The following is a 24,552-nucleotide window of genomic DNA, read 5'->3' on the forward strand; positions in this document are numbered from 1 at the left end:
GGCCAAGCCATAAGTATAGCTAGGGTCAAAAGCATCAGAATATGTACGTCGTGCGGATTTTTTAAACGCTGGTGAACGTAGACTGTTCCCCCTTGGCAACACGAACATAGCCTGCGAGTTCAAGGTATATTCTATGGATGGGTTAGTGGAAATGCAATTCATGGTGAGGACGAAAAATATTTGGGGCTAAATATTCGAGAACAGGGTAGGGAATCAATCAAGCCAGAAAGTGAACATATGATTCAAGGAGTCTACTCCTTCAGCATCACTGGTAAGTCTTCTTCAATGAAGGCTTCTGCCAACGTTCGCTGGACTGGTTTCCACCCCATCGCCCTCAGTCGATCAGCGCTGCATCGACAATTACTCGCCAGAGCGTTCGGCGTAAAGTCTCCGTATAAGTCACTCCACTGTGATTCAGGAACCACCTTCGGCTCTGGGGTTTGAATCTTCCCGGCCGCATAGACTGCTTTTCCAATGATGCGCGAGACTTCCCCCCAAGCGATTTCTTCACTTTCGCAAAAGAAGTATGGGTTGGAGATGGCGCTATCTTGAGGACTTTGCTCTAACCAGTGAACGATAGTCATGTAGGCCTGTAAGTGTTATCTTGACATCAATGGGAGGGCGTGAAGAAAAATTACCTTAGCCAAGTCGAGGACGTGTACGGCTCCCCAGCGTCCCTTGCCAGCACCCACGATTGGGGCGTGGCCTTTCTCGAAGGTATAGCGCGTCATCTTCGGAATCTAGCTATGTCAGCGCATCGACGCTCATGTACGAAAGTGATTATGTCTCTACATACTTGCATTGACAGTCGGTTGTATTTGGGATTTGCTCCGTATATGATGGGTGGTATCATGATGAAAATCCTCGCAGCCGTGCCGAGTTCTCTGCGAGCTTTGAGAATGGCTAGATCATCTGCGTAAGTCCTGAATACGAAGTAGGTTGGGAAATCCCACCTAAATCGGTGCTTCGATGTGGTGCTGTGTCGGGCAGGCCATTGATATCCACAGGAGCAAAATCTGAATACTTCTTCGCATCACTAACATCACCAGCCGAGCCATCGCTGAGTACACTTGCACCGCTCTGGTGAAGGTAGATTGTTCTCTTGCCTGCGCTGAGATTAGCCTAAACAAGATAGTGCTAACGCACGTCTTCATACCTTCAGCAGCGCGTTCTTTGATGCCGTCGAGAATGGCTTTGGCGGATGGTATGTGATCAGCTGTGGCAGTGTGAAAGACTAAGTCGCTGTCTCTCGCCAGGCCCTGTATCTTTGACGTGTCATCTAAGTCGCCCATAAACGTCGTGATTCCTTGTACAAGCATGAGCGTGGGCTGTTCCCTTGAAGTTTTTGGACACACCTTCACTGCTGAACTCCTTCGCTGCAGCGTCACGACGAACCATTGTCGTAATTGCATATTTCCCCTCGGATTTGAGCAGATCGATGATCTCACGACCCACGTAGCCCGGGCCAAGTACGAATGCCTTCTTCATCGTGACTGAATTTCTAGTTGCTCTGTTGGATGATACTACTATGGAATGGTCGTAGGCAAAATCACAATATAGCCTGGGAGGAGGGGGGGGGGACTGATATGGTCGGATCCGGGATGGATGGTTGGCGGGGTACTAATTACAGTAGTTCCTCTTCCATCCATTCATAGAATGAGTAGGTGCCCAAGTGGCATGACCAAAACACTCCAACCCACAGACAGGTCTTTCAGAAGTCCGCTATACTTGACATTTAAGTATCGATGACCACGTAGGATCCGTATTGCATCATAGCAGTATTGAAATGCGTCTACGGCAAGCGTTAGAAGGTTCTTACAAGTGGAAAGTGTGCTCAATGAGACAGAACACTGGCGGTTCTCAGAGATAAAGATACCCAGGTATAATTCATATATCCGCTTGCTAATTTCCCTGCATACAAGACTAGACACCAGAAAATGCTTGCGCGCTCTTACTATTGGAAGATAGTCGATCGTAGATGTTATCAATTAGTCCTTAGCATAGTTAAGATTCCCTTCAAAGGTCGATCATGGAATGGAAGCACTCATCATCAGGATCTTCTGGATCCTAAGACGTACCTAAATGGATGGCAAAATCATACATAGAACTGTTTCTTAAGCCGAATTACTGTCGAAATCAGATCAACTTAGACTAGCAAGTGTTAAGTACGAATTGAAAACAATCTCGTCTTGAACGCGAAGCTTTCGGCTTATACAGTTCATAGGTCAGATCTTCTGATGGCGATGTAGTACTGCGCTCCTCGTGGCTGATCTTCTAAGGGTCCTGTTCCCAGACTACTTTTCACGTAGCAGTTTCCCGCCACAGTATTATCGTAATTACCCCTTGCCGCGTCCACTGGGATCCACCCAACTCCCGCACACTCCGGCCCCTGAGCGTTTTGGGCTTTGATCATCATCTGACGATTCACGCATGCTTCTATGCAAGCCTCAAACGAGTTTGCTAGGACTGGAATGATGTCATCGCCATTATATTGTTTTCCATATACTGTATCAAATTTCATGCCGCTGGCTGGAGACGTATATGTGCTATTTTCGGCCGGTGGTATCGATATGTATGTCGGCATAGGCCCCCAGGATGTCGAGCCTTGTTCCAGAGAAATTGTCCTTGAGCCATGAAAATCCACTTGGTAACTTGTAGTTGTCTGTTGCACCACGGTGGTGAAAACTTGTCCCGCAGAGGTGTACGTGACCGTGCTCACCGGCGGGCTCGTCGGCTGAACAAACTGATGAGAAGAGTGGCATTCTTCTCGTGCATGTTTCAAAGCTTGAGTGCCGCCGATTGCACCACCGACTACAGCACAAATGATGATGACCATGAATATCGCGCTCATGGTCAGGGTAGAACGACGTAATTTGATGTACTTTTCGTGTCGCACGCTGGCTTTAGCACTCGGCCAAGGCTGTGGTGGATTATACACATCCATATCAGAGTGTGGCTTTATTACTTCCATACCAGAATTTGAACTGTACATATCCATACCATTTCTTGTTTCGGAGCCATACGATGGCGTTGGATCGTTCTGCACCATTGGAAAGTGAACGTGATCGGTATCGGCTCCGCTATCGGATGAGTGAAATGAGGATTTGAGTGACGTCCGAGGGCTCCGGAAGATGTTGAGGACTTCTACACGAGCACATGTTGAGAGATGTTCCAAGGTTATATCAGTATCTCAATCATGGAGAGCGAACCTTAAGCGCCAGCCTTGTCAAGCTGTGGTTGGATCACAGCTTGATGCAAGAGAGGTTGGTAGGATTAGTCCGGCGATGGCATTAACAAATTGTAGTGAAAGCAGTGACACGAAGTCCGCTCTATCATTGCGAGTGACGCCGCTTGGACGTTTCATATCTTCCTCGAGCCTGAAACTAGAATAAGTCTGGTATAGTCCTAAGGTCGTTATGAACTTCCACCCTCGATAGAATACGCGCGCGCGTTGTTTGCCAAGCAGCACTAGGCATTGATAACTACTTGCCCGTGACGAAGCACTGTTGCGTAGTGGTTCGACTGCCTTGCACTAATATAGCAAAATTGCGTAACTTGAACTGAGAGCTTGTCGAAGTATTACAATGCGCCCAACATGAATGCTTAGCATTGTGAAAAGACTTGACTGAGAGGAAGATGCACTCTCTCAAAGTCGTAATAAGACCCCCGTAAATGCGTGTAAGAAACGCTGTAGGAGCGTGAGCTCGACAGGCTCCAGTAAAGGTCAAAAAGGCTGATGCGATATAATGACGCGATATTATTCATAAGTGTCTTCACCACCACCCATGTCATTATCCTCTTCGCCATAATCGTCGTCTCCTCCGTCAAAATAATTTTCTGCGTCATAATCGTCACCAGACTCTTCATCGAAAGACTCGTCCATGTTGACAGAGGCCTGTTCGTCGTCGCTTCCCTTCTCTCTGCCGTCGTCGCTACCATCATCGTCACCACGACGGGCCAATTCCCCGTCATTAAGAGTATCCAGCTCTTCTAGTCGTGATGTACCCCCTACTCTGTAAATATCAAGCTTTTTCCGTTTTTTCTTCGCTGGTGGTGCAGACGGGTCTAATGCTTCGGTGGTATAAGTAGGGTCAAGAGTCTTTCGTAGTTCTTCGGGAAAGAATTGCATGACTCAATTCCTGTCAGCAAACATTATGTTTTACTTACCAGAAAGGACTTACCATATGGTCGCGTATCAAGCTTAGGTATGTGGTTTTTCTGTCGTTGAAACTGTTGCGAATAGGTACGCATACCCTCGAATGGATCCATGACACCATAGTGCCCTCGGCTTGTAGCCTTCCATTCCTTTGATGACGGTAAGATAGTGTAGAGAGGTCCCTCATGAATACGAGAGCGAATGGCGCGGTAGCGAGAGATGGAGGTCTTTTCGATGCGGCTGACGGGTTTGGTCATCGGAATGCGTATGTCCTAAAGATTGCTCTTAGCAATAGTCACCAGTATCGATACGTCTCCCAAGACTACTTTCCACTCATTACATATACAGCAGTTTGACGATCCCCTTTTGTCCGTCAAGTACGGCACGAACGAAAGGTGCAACACTCACAGGGTACATGCCCGTAGGCTCTTTTTGAACTGCGCTTTCAACCTCAGGATCATGTTCCCAGCTGACGTCCATGCCTCCGATTTTTCCTTTGGCGCCGGCTCCTCCTCTGCCACCTCCGCGGCTACCACCGCGGCCACCACCGCGCGACATGTTCAGGAGGCTATGAATTCGTTCGTTGGATGCTACCGAGGTTTAGAGTAGACGTGCGTTGAACGGATGCGAGTGTCTATGATGTGCATGATTCGAAAGACCAGCTTGTCGGAGTGTGTATTGAGGTTGAAATTGTCGTAAGGTGCCAGTGATAGGGATGGAGGGAGGGCTTATGACAAAACTCTGATAGAGTCGTGAGTGACAAGCACTCCACTTCCGCTTAGCTTTCATGTCATAATTAATTATCTGCGGCAGGAACTTCCAAGTTGAGAAATGGTGAATCCACTAACTGTCTACAGACTAGTGGCACGCATCCTCGCCCCGCAATCCGCCCTCCATGGCCTGGAGTGTATATGGCCAGTGTATAGGGCTGAACGACGTCGGTATTGTCCCATCACATACGCTCATTCTCACTTTTCTCATTCTATCTGCCACGAAGACCAATAAAGCTTCCATGCTCACACGCTTCCGGTCACTTCACCTGGCTCCTCTTGTACTTTTACCGTGCGGTCGTCCACCATTCTTCTAACGACGTCCAAGCATACTCAACCATTGATAACGAAGGTTAGGACTGATGCTATCATAAGTCCAACGACTGTCTTCAACTCACGCCTATTCTGCCACTCCAGACAGCTCACTACTCAGCCATGCCTCCCTCTCCAGTGCTACAGCAGCTACAAACCCACCTTCAACAGCTCCAAACAGATCCATCCACAAAGCTCGATATAAAGCTACTGCAGCAATGTGAAATCTACGTCGCCTCAGTGAGCCCAACTGAAGAGGAGCTTCAGCTATGGAAATCGCTCTTCTTTCAGGCCATACAGCTTCTGTCATCCTTTCAACAGGATCCTTCGTCATTCAGTAGTTTGATAATGAAACTATCAGCCCCACTTGAGTTTGATCATATAAAGATGCTTGATCTGGCCCTCGCTATGGATCTATCTGCAGGACCTTTCCATCTGATGGTTCTGGGGCTCTTGGAGAAAGCCACTGCACCTGCACATGTGGAACTACTGGCCGGGATGCCAGAATTGCTATCTGCACTCGTAAAGCTCTGGCTTTGTGCTGAAGATACTAGTGTTGCGCTCAAATCGAGCAACCTGCTTTTGAATTTCCTCAGGCTGTCAAAGAACCCTCCAGGATCGAAGATAGCAGATGCACCTTTAACAGCTTATGGTCAGGGACCCGTATGGAAACGAATATTTGGCGATCGGGACGTTTTTCGGTTGTTCTTCTCGATTTGTAGCTCCCGTGAGAATGTTCCACGCGAGATCGATCTCACTAAGCATCAAAGAACAGTCGCCCAGGCAAGGCTCATGGACTGGCTGCCTCAAGTTGGTGTCCTGGACTGGGATACGTTATTACGATGTCACCATGTTGATGTTGTGACTGATTATGGGCTAGAGACTGGTGATGGACTCCTCAAGTTTGTCGCGGAAGACATGGTCAATTACGAAGACGACATACTGATGCATATCAGCCTCATAGACTTCTACACCACGCTCATCTCAACCGTCACCAGAAGGACTACAGCTGACCTAAGTGTATCGCTTCAATACCTTATCTCCCGTCGTCTACACCATCGAGCAATGTCCTATTGGATGGATCCTAATCCCGATGACCATTTACAGGGAATTTACCTTACCGGACCTTCTGCTTCATACATCTCCCTCTACGCATCTACCTATCCGGAGCACTTCGAAGTATCGATGCTCTCCGAAATCCACGCCAGACTCCATCAAAGGCTCGATGTTGGCCCCGGCGTCTGGATTCGATCATCTCCGGTAAACGAACTCCGCATTCTTTCCTCCCTGCCCAGGACCTCCATCTTTCCATCTCATCCAGGCGCATTCATGACCGAATCTGCTCTCGCCCTCGTTCCTACGTTGCAAACCAACCCCGACGCCCTCAACGCGCTCGCCACAATTTTCCACGGACCTACGGAGCCTCGTCCTGCGGTCACAGATATGATCATGTCCTCGGATCGCTGGGATATCGAAGCTGAAGCCGCGGCTGGCCTTTTCTGGCTGTACTACTCGACTCATCCCTCACTTTTTAAGGATCTCGTCAGGCATGCCGACATAGCCGCTCTCCCGCAAACTGCATTTGCAGCTATCAACCTGCTGCGCGCTATAATCACCGCGACATGGACTCGTACAACACCCGACGCCACATCTGCTTCATCAGTGACCGTAACGGCGAGCTCAAGTGCCGCAGCGCAAGCCCACGTACGCGTAGTGACATTTACAGCTGCGAATAGAGATAAGCCGGAAAGCGGACTTGAGACGCTGTTGCTTTTGCAAAATTGGCAAGTGGTGGCACCATACTTGTTCAAAAACAAACCTGTAGGCCACGTGATGGACGAGGAGAGCACAGTGTATAAACTTTCGGTTGCGCGGCACGGGCTTATAGTTGCCATCAAGGATCAGCTGGAGTTGTTGATGAAGGAACATGGACACAACCCGGAATGGGATTCGCTACATACAATCCTGCTTCAAAAGCTGACTGCGGGTCCAAGGGAAGAGTGGGGCCCAGGTGTTGGGGAAAAGCTTATTGCGACAATAGGGCATTGAATTGGAGTAGAAGCAAAGCAAGCAGAAGGTAGACATTATCATCATCTTGTTAAGTGAGGGTCAACCCGCGTCCTTGTACTGAAGAGGTGTAGGTAGATGTCAGTACACCCTCGTCCAGTGACGTACCTGATTAGTTGTTCTTACGTTAACGGCGTATTGACGAAGGGAGTGGCTTAGATGTCTGCAGACGACAATATATATTTACACCTACTCAATCCTTTTCCAACATCAACTGTGTACTGACCTCCCACTTCTGGCCACCACTCCCATACCCACCTCCCAGCTTATTCCTCACCAAACTTGCGATCCTCTCCCTGAGTCGAACTCCATCTTCCACATCCCTGACCTTCAATTTCAGATTGGCTTGGCATAGGCCATAATGCACCTGCCAAAATTTCGCCTCCTCAATTCCACTCACGCTCGGATCCGATTGGATCTCAAACAGCACATCACTAATCCCTGGTCCTGCATAGCTCATCATCAACATCTTGCCTAATCGCCAGCCCATGCGCCAGCCGAGTACAATCATGCTTACGGCGACGACCAGCGCAAGACTGCGGTCTAGCCACACGTACATGCGTATGCTCATCAATGGCAGCAGTAGTAATAGTGCAGAGCAACTCAGTGTCAGGAAGTGGCTCGGATTCGACAGGATGCTAGGCAAGCTGCTAAAATACCCAATGCGCATGACCCTGCCAATACGTGCATGGTTCTTGAGCACCAAGGCACTCGTCAGAGTCACTGCAATCGCAAGGAGCGCCGAAACATCGATGCTCCCGGGACTCACACGCTCATGCGCTGGTCGCGCGCCGTGCGAGTGGTGTGGCGCATGGGAGCCCGCGTCCTCTAGAACATGTGTCAACGAATGTGATATCAAGTCTAGGCCCATGAACAGCAGTCCCACGCTCATGCCTAGTCCCGCGACAACCTCTGCGCGCTCGAAGCCGAACGGGTGGCGAATACTGCTGCGCATCCAGGCCTCGAAGTTGCCGCCGACGTCGACGGCTACGCATAAGAACGCACCAAGGGCGTCGAAGAATAAGAGACGTGAGAGCACAGTCAGTGCGAGGGATTCATGAGCGCCCCAGAAGACAAAGCCGCTGGTTGTGAGGTGACAGAAACACCATGCGCCACGCAAAGCTTGGTCATGCGACATGCTGGACCAGTATTCGCGCCATGTGGGAATCGGAAGGGAAGCGGGGAGTTGGAGAGGTGCGCGGTTGGGCGGTGGTTCGAGGAAGATTTGGTGGGAGACAGAGGAGTGTTTATATTTGTGGCCACGGCGACGTCCGATGTCCTGTATATTGTGTTAAGAGACGTAGAAAGCTATCAGCGGTGATAGGAGGGGTCATACTGATTTCGAACTCGGGGGAGCTTTGCTTGCAGTGTATGTAACGGTCTGGAAATTGAACGGATTCTGTACGGGCTCTGTATCTTCACTTGTCGCTGACATTGGGGTGTATGGAGTGTATGGCGCTGCAGAGCCAGGAATTATAGCACTGCGAGGGGATGCGCTCGAGGAGGGTGCCAGCGAGGCAAATTGCGATGTAGAAAAGTTCTCTGACAGTGGTGAGAGACTATCGAGACCATAACCCAGCTTTGTCGGTGAGGATTGGTCTTCATATAACTTGTCGAGTCCCAGTCCTATCGGTTGCTGTTCGTCTGGTGGTGGAGTAGGGGTCCGTGGAGGTAAGGGGACAGGCATGTTGGACGCCATGGCGGCCCGTCGAGTATCCTGGACCTATGGTTTACTAGGATGTGAATTCAGGATTGAGTGCATTGAAGACTGGTTCTGGCGTGTATATTCTGTGAAGCCGCTTAGTATTGAATGTCGACGTCAATCATTAATGTCAACTTCGATGTCTCCAGCTTCCCTCGTTCTTGGCTAGGGCAGAATCCATGGATTGACCTTGGCGGTGAGCTAGACCTTAGCCTGCTGTCGAACGGATGGGTTCCAAAGTCGTTCCATCCATTATCTTCTTCAAATATATAGAGAACTCTGCTAAAACACGCCTTCGCCTGCACACATGGCATGTCCAACGATCCCTGATCCAGCTGCGAACACGCTCGCCTCCGGCATCCTAAGGGCATGGACAATGTAGCTGGCCCAAACAGTTCTCGCCGAACGAGTGACAACGTGTCAAACAGTCTCGCACCTACGATCTCAAACGGTAATTCGAAAAGCCCGTCTTTGCGTAGGCGAAGTCCTTCCGGGAGTTTCCTATCTCGTATACCGTTCTTGAAGTCATCGGAGGAGAACCGTAGCGCAAAGACCAGCGGTAATGACCATCACGAACAGAGTGAAACTGAACAAAATGAAGAGAAGCGTGGAGGGTCACTGTCGCAGGCTTTGCGACAGGTCAAGCCTCGGAACAGAAAGGGTTCGTTGAGAAAGACGGCGATATTGGGTACTGGCAACATAAAGCTCCAAGGACGAGAGCGCAAGAACTCTCTCCGGTCACGGCCATCCGAGGCCCAGGACTACACAACAAACGCTGGCGAAGCGACCTCAGCTCGTCGACTTCCATACATGAATAATGCTTCGACTTCATCTTCCGAGAACAACTTCGTCAATACAATACCACAATCATTATCTAGCATGTTTGTTAAAGACGACAATGCATACGAGCGCGAGCCTCTTACACCAAACCAAACATTATCGCCTATCACTAGCCCAGAGTCGGCGAATACTTATATGTCTACGACGGACGACGATACCGATTCGTCTACATTCTCTCGACCACCTGTCATCCCCGGTGGTATGGTGCCTAGTCAACAGTACTTTCCGCTCCCGCTGAACACAGCATTAGCGAGAAAACGGTCGGTGAACCGCGCGCATCCTTCACAAAGCTCTCCTCTCTCACGTCCACCTGTAACGGTCGAAGACGACTATGACTACAGCGAGACGGAATGGTGGGGCTGGGTCATACTGATGGTCACATGGATTGTTTTCGTTGTAGGCATGGGAAGTTGCTTCGGAATTTGGAGCTGGGCTTGGGATGTTGGTGAGACGCCATATGCGCCTCCGGAGCTGGAAAACGACGAAACCTTGCCCATAGTCGGATACTACCCAGCGTTGATCGTACTCACGGGGATTATGGCGTGGGTATGGGTTGTGACAGCATGGGTTGGGATGAAGTATTTTAGACATGCTCGAGTAATGGCCGAAGAGGGCTGAGAATATTCGTTCGAGACTATGTGATGTTGTTACTGGCAAGCGATGTGGCCTGGCCTCCAAACCTCCTACGCGCCTTTGTTGGCGTATCTGAACCTTCCACGGAATCTTTTCCGGGCTGGTCTCGCTAGTTGACGCGTCGTGGTCTAGGTAATTACATCCAGGCTCCAGAGCACTTAGGTATGGAAAGCATTGACTCTATAGACGCACACGCCCTGCCAGAAATATAACGCCGTGGCTTTTCAAGATTGCTGAGATGGAGTGCCAGCGTGGACCAAGAATAGCACTTCATGATTCAAGGTTCATGTCTAGACTGTACTGCTAAGTTGCATAACCTGCGGAACGGCGCTCAGTGGATGTTGATGCGTTGTATTGGGTGATGGGTTTATAATATATGTAGACTTTCACAGCTGTTACGAGGCTAATGTGGAGTGGTGATAATCACCCAATTTGTGATCCTATCCATGCTCTATCAAGCGCTTGTGGATTTACCTGAAGCCAAAACGGCCCCCATAACTTTCAGCTGCAACTACAGCCACAACCCACAGTTAGCGACCAGGCCCTCCGATACAAGAATACGAGAAAAGTCATGGAGTCTGCGATCCAGTCCTATCGTTTGCCATCTATCTCTCTTCAACTGCCTCGCAACCTACTCTCTGGTCCTGTTCCTGGACAATTTCGACCCGACCCGACCACGATCGCGATACCGACGCTGACTCGCTCAAGGCAGACAGCTTCACCGGGCTGAGGCTGTGCTTCAATACCGACACCATCACACTGTGCGACATTGCAAGGACCTGGCAAGGCTACACCTCGACAGGGACGTCAAACACTCCATGTATAACGACAGCGTCCAGTCGTGACACATCTCCTAGAAGAGAAAGACAACTTGTATAGCTTGAGTAGTCTCAAAGGGAGCAAGGAAAGTCTGAGACGGCGGGAACCTTGGAAAGACTGCGACTGCGACTGCGACTGCGACTGCGACTGCGACTGCGACTGCGACTGCGACTGCGACTGCGAATGCTACGGCGACGTCATTACCGAATAGATTACCACTGCCTACACGATCAACCTCCATTGGAAGGTTGGAAGACAACACCATGACAGACCTTCCTAGTCCGTGCATTACAGGCAGTCCGACAAGGTCGCGACGATCGTCCCAGCCAGTATCCACTGCCTCACCCGATTTGATATCACCCCTCCAGTCTCCCCAGGCTTTTGCCTCCTTTCAGCGCCCCACCCCTACGCGCTCCGCTTCAAGTTCTGACGACCGGCTGTCCAAATTGTTCCCTTCCAGACGGCCTTCGTCGGGTGGAAGGCCACCTTCGATATCCGAAGAGAGGAAACCACGGCCACCGTCGAAGCAGTTTTCGTTACCTGGGTCCTTGGTACCGGCGGTGCAACCTGCATATACTATACCATCAGCTCCAGCCCCCCCGGCATTTGCAGTTTCGCAGCCTCCAGCTCCACCCGCGTTCCCAGACCATACATCATATGATAGGACGGTGGACCCATTCGAAACGCAACATGCCCCAATAGCACAGTCCAAGCCAAGCCGGACAAAAAGTGTACTGGATAGATTCGCTTCACTGCGAGCGACAAGCATGTTCAGGTCGGCGAAGTACGCTACGCTTGACGATATTGACGGTGACTCTAGGGATAGGACACAGAGGGAGCTTCCACATGTTGCTGAAGAGGACGAAGGGCTCGGAATCGATATTAGCGGGCTGGAAGGACCCATCGCTCTTCAGTCAATCCATAGGGGAAGACCAGCCAACGTCTCAGATCAACTCGATGCCGACGAGGATGCCATGTATGCTGGCCATGCGGCAGAGTTTGAACGACTAGAAGCTCATGATAGGGCCCTCGGACTGGGTATGGCAAATGTTGTGGAAGCAGCTTTCGAAACTTCTACTACTTCCAAAGTCACTCCTTCCCAAGGCATGACGATAATACATAAGCGGGAACTGTCAAATCAAAATGTTGCAGCCCAGGACGCCGCAGAGAAGACTGGCGAGATACTTGCTGTGCCTGAAACTCCAGCATTCGACATCAGCACATTTGGCGGTGGTGACATTGGCACAAGCGATCCACTCAGCGTGAACGCGGAATCACGGGACGTATCTGATAAGCCTATGAGTTACTTCTTCCCGGAAGATAAGGAGATGCCGGACTGGCGACCAGTGTCGATGCGCTGGTTTTATGTCGGCCTTCTAGTCTTACTCGCTTTCACCCTGGCTGGACTACAGGAATATCTTTGTCAACTCTCCATTAAGAAGAAGAAGGAAGGTGGTGGCATTCTGGCATTCAAGGAGGCCAACGAACTCAGCGTTCTAGCATACTTTACATGGAAGTACGCGCCCACCATTGTCCTGCTATCTTACGGTATTCTCTGGCAAATCACCGACTACGAAATTAAGCGTCTCGAGCCCTACTATCAACTCTCTAAACGAACAGGTGCCACCGCAGCAGAGTCCCTTAATATCGACTACATATCACTTATTTCATACTTTGTACCTTTCCAAGCTGTCCGACATGGCCATTGGGCTGTTGTAATCTCCTCTATGGGATATCTTTCAGCCGGCTCAATTGTGCCCATTCTCCAGTCTGCATCCGTAAACATATATCCTGATAAGGCACACCGGAAAGAAAATGAGTTCAAATACGTTCTGATTGATCCCGGCTGGTCACGTGCCGTCTCGGCAGTATTGGTCTTTGCTGCCATTCTGGGTATTGCCTTATTGGTCTCAATACGGCGCAAATCAGGCCTTCTGTCCGATCCCAAGGGTATCGCAGGCATTGCAGCCATGGCTACGCGCAGCCATATCCTCAACGATTTCCGCGGCTTAGACACCGCAAGCCAGAACACTATCAATAAACAACTACGGCACCGAAGATACATTCTACACAAGAGTGCCCTATGGCAAGGAGAGTACATCCGTAACTCGGCCCACACAATCCGCGAACACCACACGGATTCCCGACCGATTATGCTCACGAAACGTGCGGGTTACCCGTTCGTCGGCTCCATTGTTGTCGTCGCAATTCTTATACCTATTTTTATGTTTATTCCATCAGCAAACGTCCTCACTGAAAAAGTGCCTTTTCTCCTTACCGCCATCGCTACCGGCATCAAACTCATCTGGGGCTCTCTTGACATGAGCATGCGGCTCATGGAACCCTGGGTCATCCTCAGCATGCGCGGCGCCCCTGCCTCGACACTCACCCTGGACTACACTGGCACGATACCCGGATATTTGTCTTTGAAAGCCCTCGTGAACAAACACTACCTCGTGAGTCTCGTCGGAATTGGAGCCATCCTCACTGAGATACTCACTGTATGTGCATCCTCGTTCTCTGTCGACGGCCTCAAATTCATCGCTGGCCAAGACGGGGGGCTAGGCAGTAGCAGTGGTGATCCTCCAGACATGCTACGCCTACGCGACGAAGATGACGTCGATGATGGTGTGTCTCGCTCCAACTCTGGAGAGACGTTCAAATCATTCTGGGTATCATTCGGCCTATCCATCACTATTCTTATCTACCTCACTATCGTAGCTATCCTATGCCTCGTCCGACGCAGCAAGAAAATTATGCCGCGTACGCCGGGTCCAATCGCATCTACGCTAGCCTTCATCCACCAGAGTAAGATGCTGAATGTGTTTGTGGGCGCTGAACGGTTCGATAGCGTCAGGATGACCAAGTGGTTGGAGGGCAAAGGCGGGAGGTACGGCTTGGGCTGGTTCAATGGCAGAGACTCAGAGGATCATTGTGGTGTTGATGAGGAGCCTTTACTGGCGAGCTATGAGTGGGGTAAAGATTGGACAAAGGGGAGGTTGGTTGGGGGTGAAGTTGGCGGGTGGGAGCATTTTTGATGCATGTAGTAGACTGGGTTTAGAGACATACAGGCGCGTGTTGCCAAGTCGAGCGTGTTAAGGGGTGTTCAAGTCGCTTAGTTGTATTGTCATGTACCCATACGCTAATGGTCCATTGCATTCAGCAATATTATTCAACTGCAAATGTTCTACCGTCTAATCGTAACAATCATATCCTCTTCATCTTATCTCATGTCATCTTCCCATTCTAATACTCTCACCTCCTTCCCTTATGATGCCAAACTCCGCGACCTGTGCCCCCTTTTCTCCACCTGCCTGAGTCCCCTCAATTACAAGCGTGGCGTACCGCCCACTCCACACGGGACTTTCCAGCGTCACATTCGTCGTATTCCCCAGATATACCCCCACTATATCCCCAGCCGTGGCTGGATCGTACGGCTCGCTAATTGCAACGTTCTGGCTTGTTGTCACGTTCACAATCATCCCTTGGTCGGCGGTTCCAAATGGCGGCAGCGTACTGTTGCTGAAAACTACACTGAATGAGATTGGTGGGCTGCGTGACCAGGCGAGGTGTATGGCTGTAATGGGATAGAATCTATCTCCTGGAATGCCTTTCTCGCTGCCGGTGCTCGACGAGAGGTCTACACTGATCCATGCTTCTGTTGCGCTGGCTGGTTGCCATACGGTGCTGATTGCGCCATCGACCGCGCTGAGAGGCATTTGCCCCGGGACGTATGGCTGCGGCGACGATGCTAGTGGGCGACATTGTGCGATGTTGTTTTCCCATGTTGAGATTGTGCCAATGCGGCGGTTTGGTAGTGTGATTGTGGAGTTAGGTGCAAGAGGAATGGTAGAGTTTGAGGAAAGACCATGGGAGATGGGAATGGGGGAGGTAGTGTACTTTGAGTTTGCGGATGGAAGCGAGTGTGGGAGGCGGGAGAGGGTAGTGTGTGTCTGGTTGCTTCGGGCAGTGATCGCGTGACCTTGCCAGTAGATGGTACGATATGTCAGGTGTGGGATCTGAGGCGGCAGGTTGGGGTTGATGGAGAGAGCGTCTAGGGAGAGGTTGAGGCCAAGGTAGCCGAAGACGGCGACGCGGTGGGACCCGCCTGTGCCGGTCAGGAATGGGTATGCTGGGTTTGCACCACCGTTGGAAGAGGGATCGTCTACAAGTTGTTCTGAGTATTGGAACCATGGGCCGCGTATGTACGGCTCGGTGCCGTAGATGTCATATGTGTAGGCAGAGCAGCCCGAGGGGGAGAACTTGTTGGCGACGATGCTGAAGACGCTGTATGTCATTCCGGGACCATCTTGCGATTGACGGCCGGCGTAGTAGTCGAGGTTGGAGAGAGAGTAGGGGTTGGGGTAGTCGAGGAAGTCGTCAATGAGGACAACGTCTGCTTGTTTCACGTTGATGGAGCCATTCATGGTGTCGTACTCAAGGATTATGGAGGCTTTTTCATTGACAGGAAGATCAAGAGACGAGGCTCGCTCAGAATATGCGTCAATGGTGGGCATGTTGAAGATATGGCGAAAACGGTTGGTATTGTTAAGATGCTTTTCGATGAGTGCGGTGGTGAAGCCGGCCTTGTCGACATGATTAGCGTACTCGTCGGGATCTGTAGCATTTTTGAGGCTATATAGCTTCGTTGTTTCGTTATAGTCGAGAAGGTCTGTGTAAAATGTTGCAATGGCATCATAGATTGGGAAGAGCTCGTTCCGGAAATAGTCAATGTCACCACTGACAATCCAATAGTTGACGAATTCAAGCCCGATATCTCCATTTAAATGATACTCATAGTCGAATGCTGGTCCCGCCGCTGTCGAGTTACCAAACCGTCCGCTAATCCAGGGGTAAGCTGCTCCTCTGGGGGAGAACCGGGCTGTCTGATTTTTGGAAGACTGATATGCTGTATTAATGTTCTCCTGAGCAGCTGGGAACTTGTTGACACGATACTGCGCAATTTGCTTCGCCACCTGGGGTTGAGAGACGACTAGTCCCGGTTGCATCCAAGTTTCGGCATCCCAAAAGATCCAGCCAGCATAGCAATCAGAACCCAGTCCACAAACGCTGATGCTGTTTCCGCCGAGATTGATATTGTGTCCCGCTTCTGCAATAGCATTCTCTCCCACAGTTTGCTGCAAGAGCTGGTATGGATTGGAAACGGCAAGAATTTGAAGCTCGACGATTTGTGGATCTTCAGGGAGACTTCCGTCATCTGCACGGAAGCTATCAACCGAGTCGTCAGAGAAGATATTGTGCCATTCTGTGACATGTGACTCTAGTAGACTCGCAAATCCAGCGTCCGCACCAGAAAGTGAAGCAGACCGTGCCGTCTTCTGTGGATCAGAAAATGCGTCACTTGATGCACCGCCAATGTGTTTTTCGACTTCAGTAGTATGTTTAGCTAGCAGCTGAGCGGGAATTGACTGTGCGATTGAAGACTGATTCCCACCAATACCGCCAGAAACGAGCTGTGTAGCCAAAATATCGTTGCAGCTAGATGTTAGAGTAGAATAAATATATGCCGTGACGTTGCTGACGCCATTCGGTCGGACCGCAGACCAAATGGTAGCAGCATCATGACCCTTGTCCACAAAGTCTGTCCGGACCGCAGCATCGCCTGCTAGGACGTCTGTAATGGTAACCAGAGTATCGCGAGAAGGTGTCATCTTGAGCTGTACAGCTGCTTGATTGACGTATAACTTATGCACAAACATGTTGTACTCGATGTTGATTGCTTGGGTTTCGGAAGGAGCCCACGTGTAGTCCCACGACAGAAGTCCCTTCTTCATGTCTAGTGTTGAGGAGAAATTGAATATTTGAGAAGCGTGGGTGGATGCATCTAATACATTGCCATCGACTTCAATCGTCAGTCCCGCCCAATGAGGGACACCAGATATAACGCTCTCTCCACCATACTGATATAGCCATTCGAAGTTGGTTCCATTTGTCCTTGGCTGTGAATCATAGAATCCAGCAATGGTCCCAAACGCTTGTCTTCTGGTAAATAATGGCCATCCACTGACTGCTCCTGGCTCGTCAACTTCGAAGAACGGACCCAGGGCAGCGATGCTGATACCAAGATAGCCATTGGCCAGGGACATGCGCGACTGGAACTTGCCCTGCTCTAGGGTACGAGTAGTCAGCTGCCAGTTGTTGTCATCCCAGGTCACATCTTCAAAGCGAGTATCGTATAGCCTCGCTGAGGCATGAAGTGATTGGGACAGGAGTAAAAGACAAAAATGCCAATTGAAGATCATACTTGTGTTAACTCTAGTTGAAGAATGGACTGCGTGACCCTTTCGATCATGAAGTCAATGAAACTATTGACAAGTCTGGGAAGAGAGCGAAGGGGCGGCGACTTGCTTGTAGGACGTCTGCGATTCTGGGCATTGTTAGGGCACAAGGAGCGCGTGACTGGTGCTGATGAGTGAATAATATGGATGAGCCAGCCTAGACCAATCAACACGCAAGGTTGGAACTGGGCTTCAAGTAACCTCAGGCATCCATCATGCAAGTGACGTCGTGCGGCTCCCTCACCCCGCTACAGCTGTCAGGCCACTGCGTTCCTGATTCTGCGAGGGCCGAGAGACGGACTGCGTACTAAGGTACCAACTTATTCATCCTTGCGCCTTGTGGCCTTAGGCTTGTAATGCAGATTGCAGCCATGCCTCGGCTAGATGAGGTTTAACTGAGCGAGCGTGGCAATCGATGTCCTTCTCCTGAACCTGGCTCTACAGCTTCGATTGTCTCGGCATCGTCTGATTGACTGAAAGTACAGAAACCATGCTGGCTATACGAAGCACAGCACGGCTCACTTCCCGGATCTGCCCTGTGAGCTTTCCCCGTATCCTGCGACCATACTCAACTGAGCTGTCTGGCTACGAATACATCAATATCAGCACACCAAGACCTGGCGTCGGTCTGGGTAAGCTGGCTGCGATTTCACATACTCGAGATGCTGGAAGACTAACCGGCATTTCTCTAGTCACCTTCAACCGGCCTAGAGCCCTCAACGCCCTGTTCACGCCACTCTTTCGTGAGCTGAATGACGCCCTCAGGAAGCTCGACAAAGATGCAGAAGTTGGTGCTGTTGTTCTGACCGGCTCCGAAAAAGCCTTTGCTGCCGGTGCGGATATCAAGGAAATGAAAGACAAGACATTCTCTGATGCATATGGCGACGATTTCATTGAGCTGTGGTCCGAAATGGCCTCTGCCATAAAGAAGCCCGTCATCTCGGCTGTCAATGGATACGCGCTAGGAGGCGGATGTGAGCTTGCCATGATGGCGGATATCATGTATGTCTCCATGGGCGCGACGCTAGGTCAACCAGAGATCAAGCTAGGCATCATACCGGGTGCTGGCGGCTCTCAAAGATTGACAAAGGCTGTTGGAAAGAGCAAAGCTATGGAGCTCATTTTGACTGGCAACAACTTCTCAGGAAAAGAGGCTGAGCAGTGGGGTCTAGCTGCCAAGGCATTTCAGACTCCTGAAGAGTGTTTAGAGGGAGCAATTACGACCGCAGAAAGGATTGCATCATACAGCCGGATTGCTGTCAAGGCCGCGAAGGAGGTTGTCAATAAGAGCCAGGATCTTGGAGTGCGAGAAGGTGTTGAGTACGAGCGAAGAGTATTCCACGGCATGTTTGGAAGTAAGGATCAGAAGATTGGTAAGTTGCACACCGCGTGAACAAGATAGATCTCTAATAAATCCCCAGGCATGGCGGCATTTGCGGCTAAGCAGAAGCCGGAATGGGAGAATGCTTAGCTTTCACTATTTGACAAGACAAATTCCAACCAAACATGTACACAAGACTATACTTACGCAACCTAGTGCGGAAAGGGATTTGATTAATCTGCCTCTGCACCATCTCGCCAGCTTACCCCGTTACCACAGATGCTGGTTTATCGTGTCGACCACTCAAAAAGCTTCATTCGACGTGCTAGATATATGGTGCGGTCCTTGCAATTACCGCTGTAAGCATGACGTCTTGCCCTGCCCTGTACCAGGATGACACGGAAAACACTAGGATACAGGCAAAGGGCACCATTAGAATCGTCTTCGAGATGACAATGCATTGTCGAACACCGATCTTGATTCATGGTCTGCTGTAATGTGGTATGTGCACAACTTACTATAACCTCAAATATGCTGCCTATGTAGACTCGGACTATGAACATCTAGCGAGTCAGCCTCCGTATCTCCCCTCACAATATCAATTCGCGTGTTAACCACGATCCCCTTCTGGTCGTCCGCACTCTTTCCAAAGTTCTGCCCGAAACCTTCACTCCTGTCATACACCAATTCATCCTGCGACTCACTGTTTCGCCGCACTGCCGTAGATCCGCCTGTGATGACTGTGCTGCCGTGTCGCAGTCGTGAGCCCTGTGTGGAGGACAGCTCGTACTGCCTTCCGTATGTGCCATAATTGGATTGTGAACCGCGACCGAGTATAATGGCACGGAGGGCTGCGATGCCAACGTCATCAACTCGAGATTTTGCAAGGGTGTTACCGAGTAGTTTTACATACCAGGGAGACAAGCAGCGATAATGGCAACGGCAATCTCAACTACAAGCATTGTGCACGACAGCATCGTGTCGCCCTGATTTCCATAGTAGGCCCGCACGATGCTTGCAACTGGCACAAACACGCCGAGAACGAAGATGCCGATAACGCCGAACTTTTGCTTGCGCTTCATGCGTAGCCTCAGTACCATGGAGATAGGTAGGATGATGATTGCTATGTCAGTGAAGATGTTTGTGAGAACTGTGAGCCAAAAGTTAACCTGTGAGCCCTTGGCGTCGCACTGGTCTGGGATAGTTGTAAGTTCAGAAATGCTTGCGTAGAATTGGATCATCGTACAGTCAAGGTCAAGAGACCAGCGCTTGTCGAGCGGCAGGCAATGAAGGAAGATGTCAAGGAACAGCACGGTCCACGTTATTGCAAGGACAATCAGTGCCACGTTGTAGGCTCTTTGCAACCTTGAGCCACTCACGGTGAGGCTTTTGTAGAAGATCACAAGAGCCGCTTTGATAGCCCACAGAGAGGAGATGTATAGAATGGACCCGGGTATGTCGACCTGAATTAGTCAGTGCACTGAGTACGTACGGAGGACTTTATAAGCCCGTACTTTTAGGATATTGACAACTCCTTCCAGGGTCATCGTCTCGATGTTGGCAATACCGTTGTTCCACATGTACTGCTGAACACCCAAGCACCCAACAAGACAACTTGCCGACATGACCAGCAGGAAATCGTCGATGGTCAAATTGCCTATCTTCGACCATCGTGTACAGAGGCGAAGAGCAAGTAAGACGAGAGCGCAGCCGGTGAGGATGTACCAGGACACCTGATCCCAAGTCAGTATACAAACGCACGTCAAAGGTTCTTCTAGGATTACTGTGCGTAGATAGACCACACAGCAAAGAGTGTTCTTACCACTTGCCCTCGCCCTTGAGCCATATTCCTGACCTCTAGAACGTTAGGGATCCGCGATTAGAACATGAGCATGGCACAGGAGTACAAGGACTGATATAAGAAAGATCTGCACCGGAAATGCCGTAAGTTGGAGTCCATCATTGCTTTGTTCTCCCACCTGGGTTTCCCTTACGCTTGTCGGGTTTTCAACGCCTAGTCTAGAGGTTATAAGAGGCTTTCAAACGACTCAAGCAGAAAACAGCAAACGCAACACCCGACTCGTCCAACAGTGGTAGATGACAAGCATTCCTCTTCCCGGACCATGCCGCTCCAAAGGCCAGAACGTGGCAAGGGACCAAGAATGTGGACTTGATGCCCGATGGGTGTGATTACATACGCTGTACATGACTTGTAGACACCGGTTTCCAGGTTTTGGTACCACCTTAGGGGCTTATTGGTGGAAAGCTTAAACCCAAATTCTAGATTGTTTTTTCCGAACTTCGATGATATTGACGAATAGACTGGTGTTACTTTCGGTTAAGATCCGTTGTGCGCTTGGAGGGATCCTGATACGAGTGCAATGTGGCACAGTCAAGCCTCAAGTTAGCGGACAGATGATCCCCCCGTTTACAACAAAGGATGACGACCTTCGTATGACCACATGATGCTTTCTAAAGATGGGGATGATCGGTACCTCGAAATAGTAAGGTGGAATCGGAGGTGTTCCCAGCGTGGTTCAGCCGTTCATCAGGCTGACCCTGCTGTTTGTCGCCACTGATAAGCAGTGATAGCTATACATTTGATAATCGACACGGCTTACCAGAATCTTGTAGATGCGCATCTCAGTAGAAGACAGTCTTGCTATTAAAAAGATGTCGGAAGCCACAGAGCCGGTGGGATTTCTCCAATTTGTCTTGCGAAAGTATTTAATGTGCAATCCCGCCATACACCGTACACTGACGATTGACCATCCGGTCTGCATTGGCTTGCAAGCTATCGCAGAGTGGTCGTGGGAAGTTGAATCAAACTCAAGCTAGAGAGACGTTGTGTCTGGATAACATAGTATCACCGACATCGATTAGGCTGTTCGTAGTTGTGCTGCCATGACTGCGATTAGCGTTGAACCTTGATACCTACGAAGTTCAATGACTGTGCCGCAATTGGCGTGAGGTGTGGCTACGAAGAACGAGGTATCAAGCAAATGTCATGACTTTGCAATATGACATGTTACCTGACTCTTCCAATCCTCGAGATAGGAGCGACCAGCTAGAAGCTAGCCACCCTTCCTTCGTATAAGACTTTTTGGAATGCACACCTGTGAGGCTCAGGGCTCAAAACCAAGATTTGCAATCTGTCTCCCTAAGCATGCTTTCGCAGCAGTAAATTGGGAATCTGTTTGTTTCTTTTACTAACATTTAATGCTGGACCATGTGGCTTGTAGTATAATCTTGGAAGTGGTGACGTCGAGCTAGAATTGGGAGCGAACCAGGGTTCAGATGGAGGTGGGCTAAGGGGGCCTCGATATGAAACAAATCTCTCTCCGATATCAGAGACTAGTAGGTATATAGTACCCCTAGGGATGTGTGTAAGAGAACGATATTTGGTTTTCCCCTACTTTGAATATCAGGACGTTCTCCTGGGATAGATCCCTACTCAGATGGGTCAGTACTGAAAGTGCATTAAGGAAGCATAACGGAGCACGCATATATCTATGCTAGTCCAAGTGTGGGCGAAGGAGACTTCAGATTATTTTAGGTAATTAGAGTGTAGCTTTACCAATGCTCATTCATTGTCATCTACGTTCTCGACACGTTTGCGCACAATGACCAGAACATCAACATTTGACTTTGAATACGATCCTTCTGTGGCGGATTTCGCCGTATCCAAGCGCGCGTACCTTGATGCGCATTCAGACGTTTCGTACCATTACATCGCCACAAGCGCGCTTGTTATAGACACCAGATACGTATCCATTCCTCGGGTCTTACTTCTGCAACGCGCTGCCAGCGACTCCAAACCTAATCTATGGGAGCCTCCGGGCGGGGCTTGTGATGATGAAGATGCAAGCATCCTAAATGGTGCTGCCCGAGAACTATTGGAGGAGGCTGGCCTTCGAGCAACCCGAATCACCGAACTTGTCGGTGATCCGCATTTCTTCACGACGCGAAGTGGGAAGTTGGTTTGTCGATTCTATTTCGCAGCTCTGGTGGACATAAGTGATGAGAACACGCCTGTCGTGAAGCTAAACCCCAAAGAGCATCAACAGTTCGTTTGGGCAACTCTGGATGAGGTTAAGGCGAAACAAGTTGGTGACATTGCTCTGCAATTCACACGAGACGAAGTTCACCAAACGGTCTTACGAGCGTTACAATCTACGAATAATTAATTAGAGGAAGGTGCTATGAAATATTATGGCGGAGCTAGCGATAAGATAGGGAAACTACTAGCCCGGTCAATCTTATTAGGAGTTATTGAGTGGTCACAACTGCCGGTTAGGACTGGTGGTTAGCACATCCATGAATTAAATAGCTCACGAGAGACTCTCTCACTCTCTTTCTCTCTCTCTCAATCTAACACTCTCTCACCTATAAGTAATTTAGTTCAATAATTGACGTCTACAAACTCTCTCTTTACACGTCCATCTATGATTAGTAAACATAAGATAGCTGACTTCTGTGGTGGTGACAGTTGGGCCCTCCCACAGAATTGGGTATCCATCAACCTTCAAGGTCATCGCGCATGGTCGTGTCCATGATATGTGAGTTCTCTATGCCTTGCCGCGGTCTCTAGCCTATCTGATTACTATAGTGTAGCTCGTTGAGAATCTTCCATCCTCTCATCCATCCCTTTTCGTTTGATACTCCTCCCCCGCCTTTGCCAGATTACCGTGCGTTTAGTTTAGCTCTATCATTCGGCGACATTTGTAGCATGGATAATTGCTTCATCGAATATCCAACTGGATTTGGGTCAGAGGACATCGTCGCTTGGGGAAACACTGGCATGGTCTGCCTTGACGCTGCGTCGCAGACTGTCATTAAGACTCCACATGATGAGACACATGCCAATTCCCTCCAAGTCGAAAGACGCATCTACGAGCGATTCCAAGAACGTGGCAACCATGACGGACTCTTACGATATCACGGGCCTTTTGACAAATTTGGCATTCGCCTAGAGTACGCGCCTGAGTTCAATCTCGGCTTGACCCTTTCTAAACGCACGGACATTGACCATGCTCAAAGACTCCGTTGGGTGCAGCAAATCACAGATGCAGTCGCTTTTATACACTCTGTTCAGGTTATTCATGGTGATCTAACTTGTAGTAATGTTTTTTTGACAAAGCAACTTGATGCTAAGCTGGGAGACTTCGGAGGCTCTTCACTCGACGGGTCAGATCTACTGGTCGCAGTAACCGAAAGCCACCGTTACCCTGGAGTGTTACTCTCAACGCAGGCCGACATATTTGCTCTTGGTTCCGTAATGTATCACATTATGACTGGAAATGCACCATATCATAGCTGTTCTGACTATGAGATTGATGATCGTTTCCAAAGGGGCGAGTTCCCTAACACTACCTCCCTTGGGCTGGTTGGGCAAGTCATCACGAAGTGCTGGCAAGCAAAGTACGACAATGCAGAGGACGTACACAATGATATAAAACGCAATAGTACTCTCAAGCTTAAACTAGGTTCACTATAACGATGAGACCATAGTAACCATATCCAGTCAAGAGTCCGATTTAGCGACTATAACACGTGCCTTTAGGGCTTTCGACATTCCTTTGTGTCTTATTTTCGCCTTGTAATGACATGATTTGGAACTACAGTGTAACCTA

General features: G+C 49.7%; 12 protein-coding genes across 12 annotated transcripts; 6 read left to right on the plus strand and 6 right to left on the minus strand.

Moving 5' to 3' along the window:
• Positions 1-28: 28 nt before the first annotated feature.
• On the minus strand, positions 29-1,757 carry EJ05DRAFT_265137 (NAD(P)-binding protein). Its single transcript, XM_033740299.1, has 6 exons — positions 1,362-1,757; positions 1,157-1,306; positions 954-1,106; positions 797-903; positions 639-740; positions 29-590 (listed from the first exon to the last, which is right to left on the minus strand). The coding sequence occupies exons 1-6, from the start codon at positions 1,486-1,488 to the stop codon at positions 252-254; spliced, it is 978 nt and encodes a 325-aa protein (XP_033603922.1). The 5' UTR covers positions 1,489-1,757; the 3' UTR covers positions 29-251.
• Positions 1,758-2,218: 461 nt separating this feature from the next.
• EJ05DRAFT_498023 (uncharacterized protein) lies at positions 2,219-3,049 on the minus strand (the record flags this gene model as incomplete). Its single annotated transcript, XM_033746627.1, has 1 exon — positions 2,219-3,049. The coding sequence occupies one exon, from the start codon at positions 3,047-3,049 to the stop codon at positions 2,219-2,221; it is 831 nt and encodes a 276-aa protein (XP_033603923.1).
• A 354-nt stretch (positions 3,050-3,403) lies between these two features.
• Positions 3,404-4,802, minus strand: EJ05DRAFT_265145 (uncharacterized protein). Its single transcript, XM_033740300.1, has 4 exons — positions 4,565-4,802; positions 4,483-4,519; positions 4,182-4,428; positions 3,404-4,131 (listed from the first exon to the last, which is right to left on the minus strand). The coding sequence occupies exons 1-4, from the start codon at positions 4,615-4,617 to the stop codon at positions 3,758-3,760; spliced, it is 711 nt and encodes a 236-aa protein (XP_033603924.1). The 5' UTR covers positions 4,618-4,802; the 3' UTR covers positions 3,404-3,757.
• Positions 4,803-5,344: 542 nt separating this feature from the next.
• EJ05DRAFT_473971 (uncharacterized protein) lies at positions 5,345-7,504 on the plus strand. The gene has a single exon (XM_033743506.1). The coding sequence runs from the start codon at positions 5,362-5,364 to the stop codon at positions 7,285-7,287; it is 1,926 nt and encodes a 641-aa protein (XP_033603925.1). The 5' UTR covers positions 5,345-5,361; the 3' UTR covers positions 7,288-7,504.
• Positions 7,393-9,190, minus strand: EJ05DRAFT_265027 (cation efflux family protein-like protein). The gene is made up of 2 exons (XM_033740298.1): positions 8,642-9,190; positions 7,393-8,584 (listed from the first exon to the last, which is right to left on the minus strand). Exons 1-2 carry the CDS (start codon positions 9,002-9,004, stop codon positions 7,499-7,501), a joined length of 1,449 nt encoding a protein of 482 aa, XP_033603926.1. The 5' UTR covers positions 9,005-9,190; the 3' UTR covers positions 7,393-7,498.
• On the plus strand, positions 9,072-10,741 carry EJ05DRAFT_473972 (uncharacterized protein). The gene is made up of 2 exons (XM_033743507.1): positions 9,072-10,612; positions 10,667-10,741. The coding sequence occupies exon 1, from the start codon at positions 9,377-9,379 to the stop codon at positions 10,463-10,465; it is 1,089 nt and encodes a 362-aa protein (XP_033603927.1). The 5' UTR covers positions 9,072-9,376; the 3' UTR covers positions 10,466-10,612; positions 10,667-10,741.
• Positions 10,742-11,370: 629 nt separating this feature from the next.
• EJ05DRAFT_265236 (uncharacterized protein) lies at positions 11,371-14,434 on the plus strand. The gene has a single exon (XM_033740301.1). It carries the CDS (start codon positions 11,563-11,565, stop codon positions 14,335-14,337), a length of 2,775 nt encoding a protein of 924 aa, XP_033603928.1. The 5' UTR covers positions 11,371-11,562; the 3' UTR covers positions 14,338-14,434.
• On the minus strand, positions 14,435-17,726 carry EJ05DRAFT_265239 (putative acid trehalase). The gene is made up of 2 exons (XM_033740302.1): positions 17,565-17,726; positions 14,435-17,429 (listed from the first exon to the last, which is right to left on the minus strand). The coding sequence occupies exon 2, from the start codon at positions 17,404-17,406 to the stop codon at positions 14,533-14,535; it is 2,874 nt and encodes a 957-aa protein (XP_033603929.1). The 5' UTR covers positions 17,407-17,429; positions 17,565-17,726; the 3' UTR covers positions 14,435-14,532.
• Positions 17,727-17,889: 163 nt separating this feature from the next.
• On the plus strand, positions 17,890-19,510 carry EJ05DRAFT_473975 (enoyl-CoA hydratase mitochondrial precursor). Its single transcript, XM_033743508.1, has 3 exons — positions 17,890-18,230; positions 18,291-18,971; positions 19,020-19,510. The coding sequence occupies exons 1-3, from the start codon at positions 18,089-18,091 to the stop codon at positions 19,067-19,069; spliced, it is 873 nt and encodes a 290-aa protein (XP_033603930.1). The 5' UTR covers positions 17,890-18,088; the 3' UTR covers positions 19,070-19,510.
• Positions 19,218-20,866, minus strand: EJ05DRAFT_265304 (uncharacterized protein). Its single transcript, XM_033740303.1, has 5 exons — positions 20,742-20,866; positions 20,434-20,652; positions 20,166-20,382; positions 19,833-20,114; positions 19,218-19,770 (listed from the first exon to the last, which is right to left on the minus strand). Exons 1-5 carry the CDS (start codon positions 20,763-20,765, stop codon positions 19,445-19,447), a joined length of 1,068 nt encoding a protein of 355 aa, XP_033603931.1. The 5' UTR covers positions 20,766-20,866; the 3' UTR covers positions 19,218-19,444.
• A 1,623-nt stretch (positions 20,867-22,489) lies between these two features.
• EJ05DRAFT_265354 (NUDIX-domain-containing protein) lies at positions 22,490-23,312 on the plus strand. The gene has a single exon (XM_033740304.1). The coding sequence runs from the start codon at positions 22,543-22,545 to the stop codon at positions 23,104-23,106; it is 564 nt and encodes a 187-aa protein (XP_033603932.1). The 5' UTR covers positions 22,490-22,542; the 3' UTR covers positions 23,107-23,312.
• Positions 23,274-24,430, plus strand: EJ05DRAFT_265385 (kinase-like protein). The gene is made up of 2 exons (XM_033740305.1): positions 23,274-23,478; positions 23,534-24,430. The coding sequence occupies exon 2, from the start codon at positions 23,649-23,651 to the stop codon at positions 24,414-24,416; it is 768 nt and encodes a 255-aa protein (XP_033603933.1). The 5' UTR covers positions 23,274-23,478; positions 23,534-23,648; the 3' UTR covers positions 24,417-24,430.
• Positions 24,431-24,552: the final 122 nt, after the last annotated feature.

The sequence above is a fragment of the Pseudovirgaria hyperparasitica genome (assembly GCF_010093815.1).
Source record: "Pseudovirgaria hyperparasitica strain CBS 121739 unplaced genomic scaffold EJ05scaffold_3, whole genome shotgun sequence".
Classification (NCBI taxonomy): domain Eukaryota; kingdom Fungi; phylum Ascomycota; class Dothideomycetes; order Acrospermales; family Acrospermaceae; genus Pseudovirgaria; species Pseudovirgaria hyperparasitica.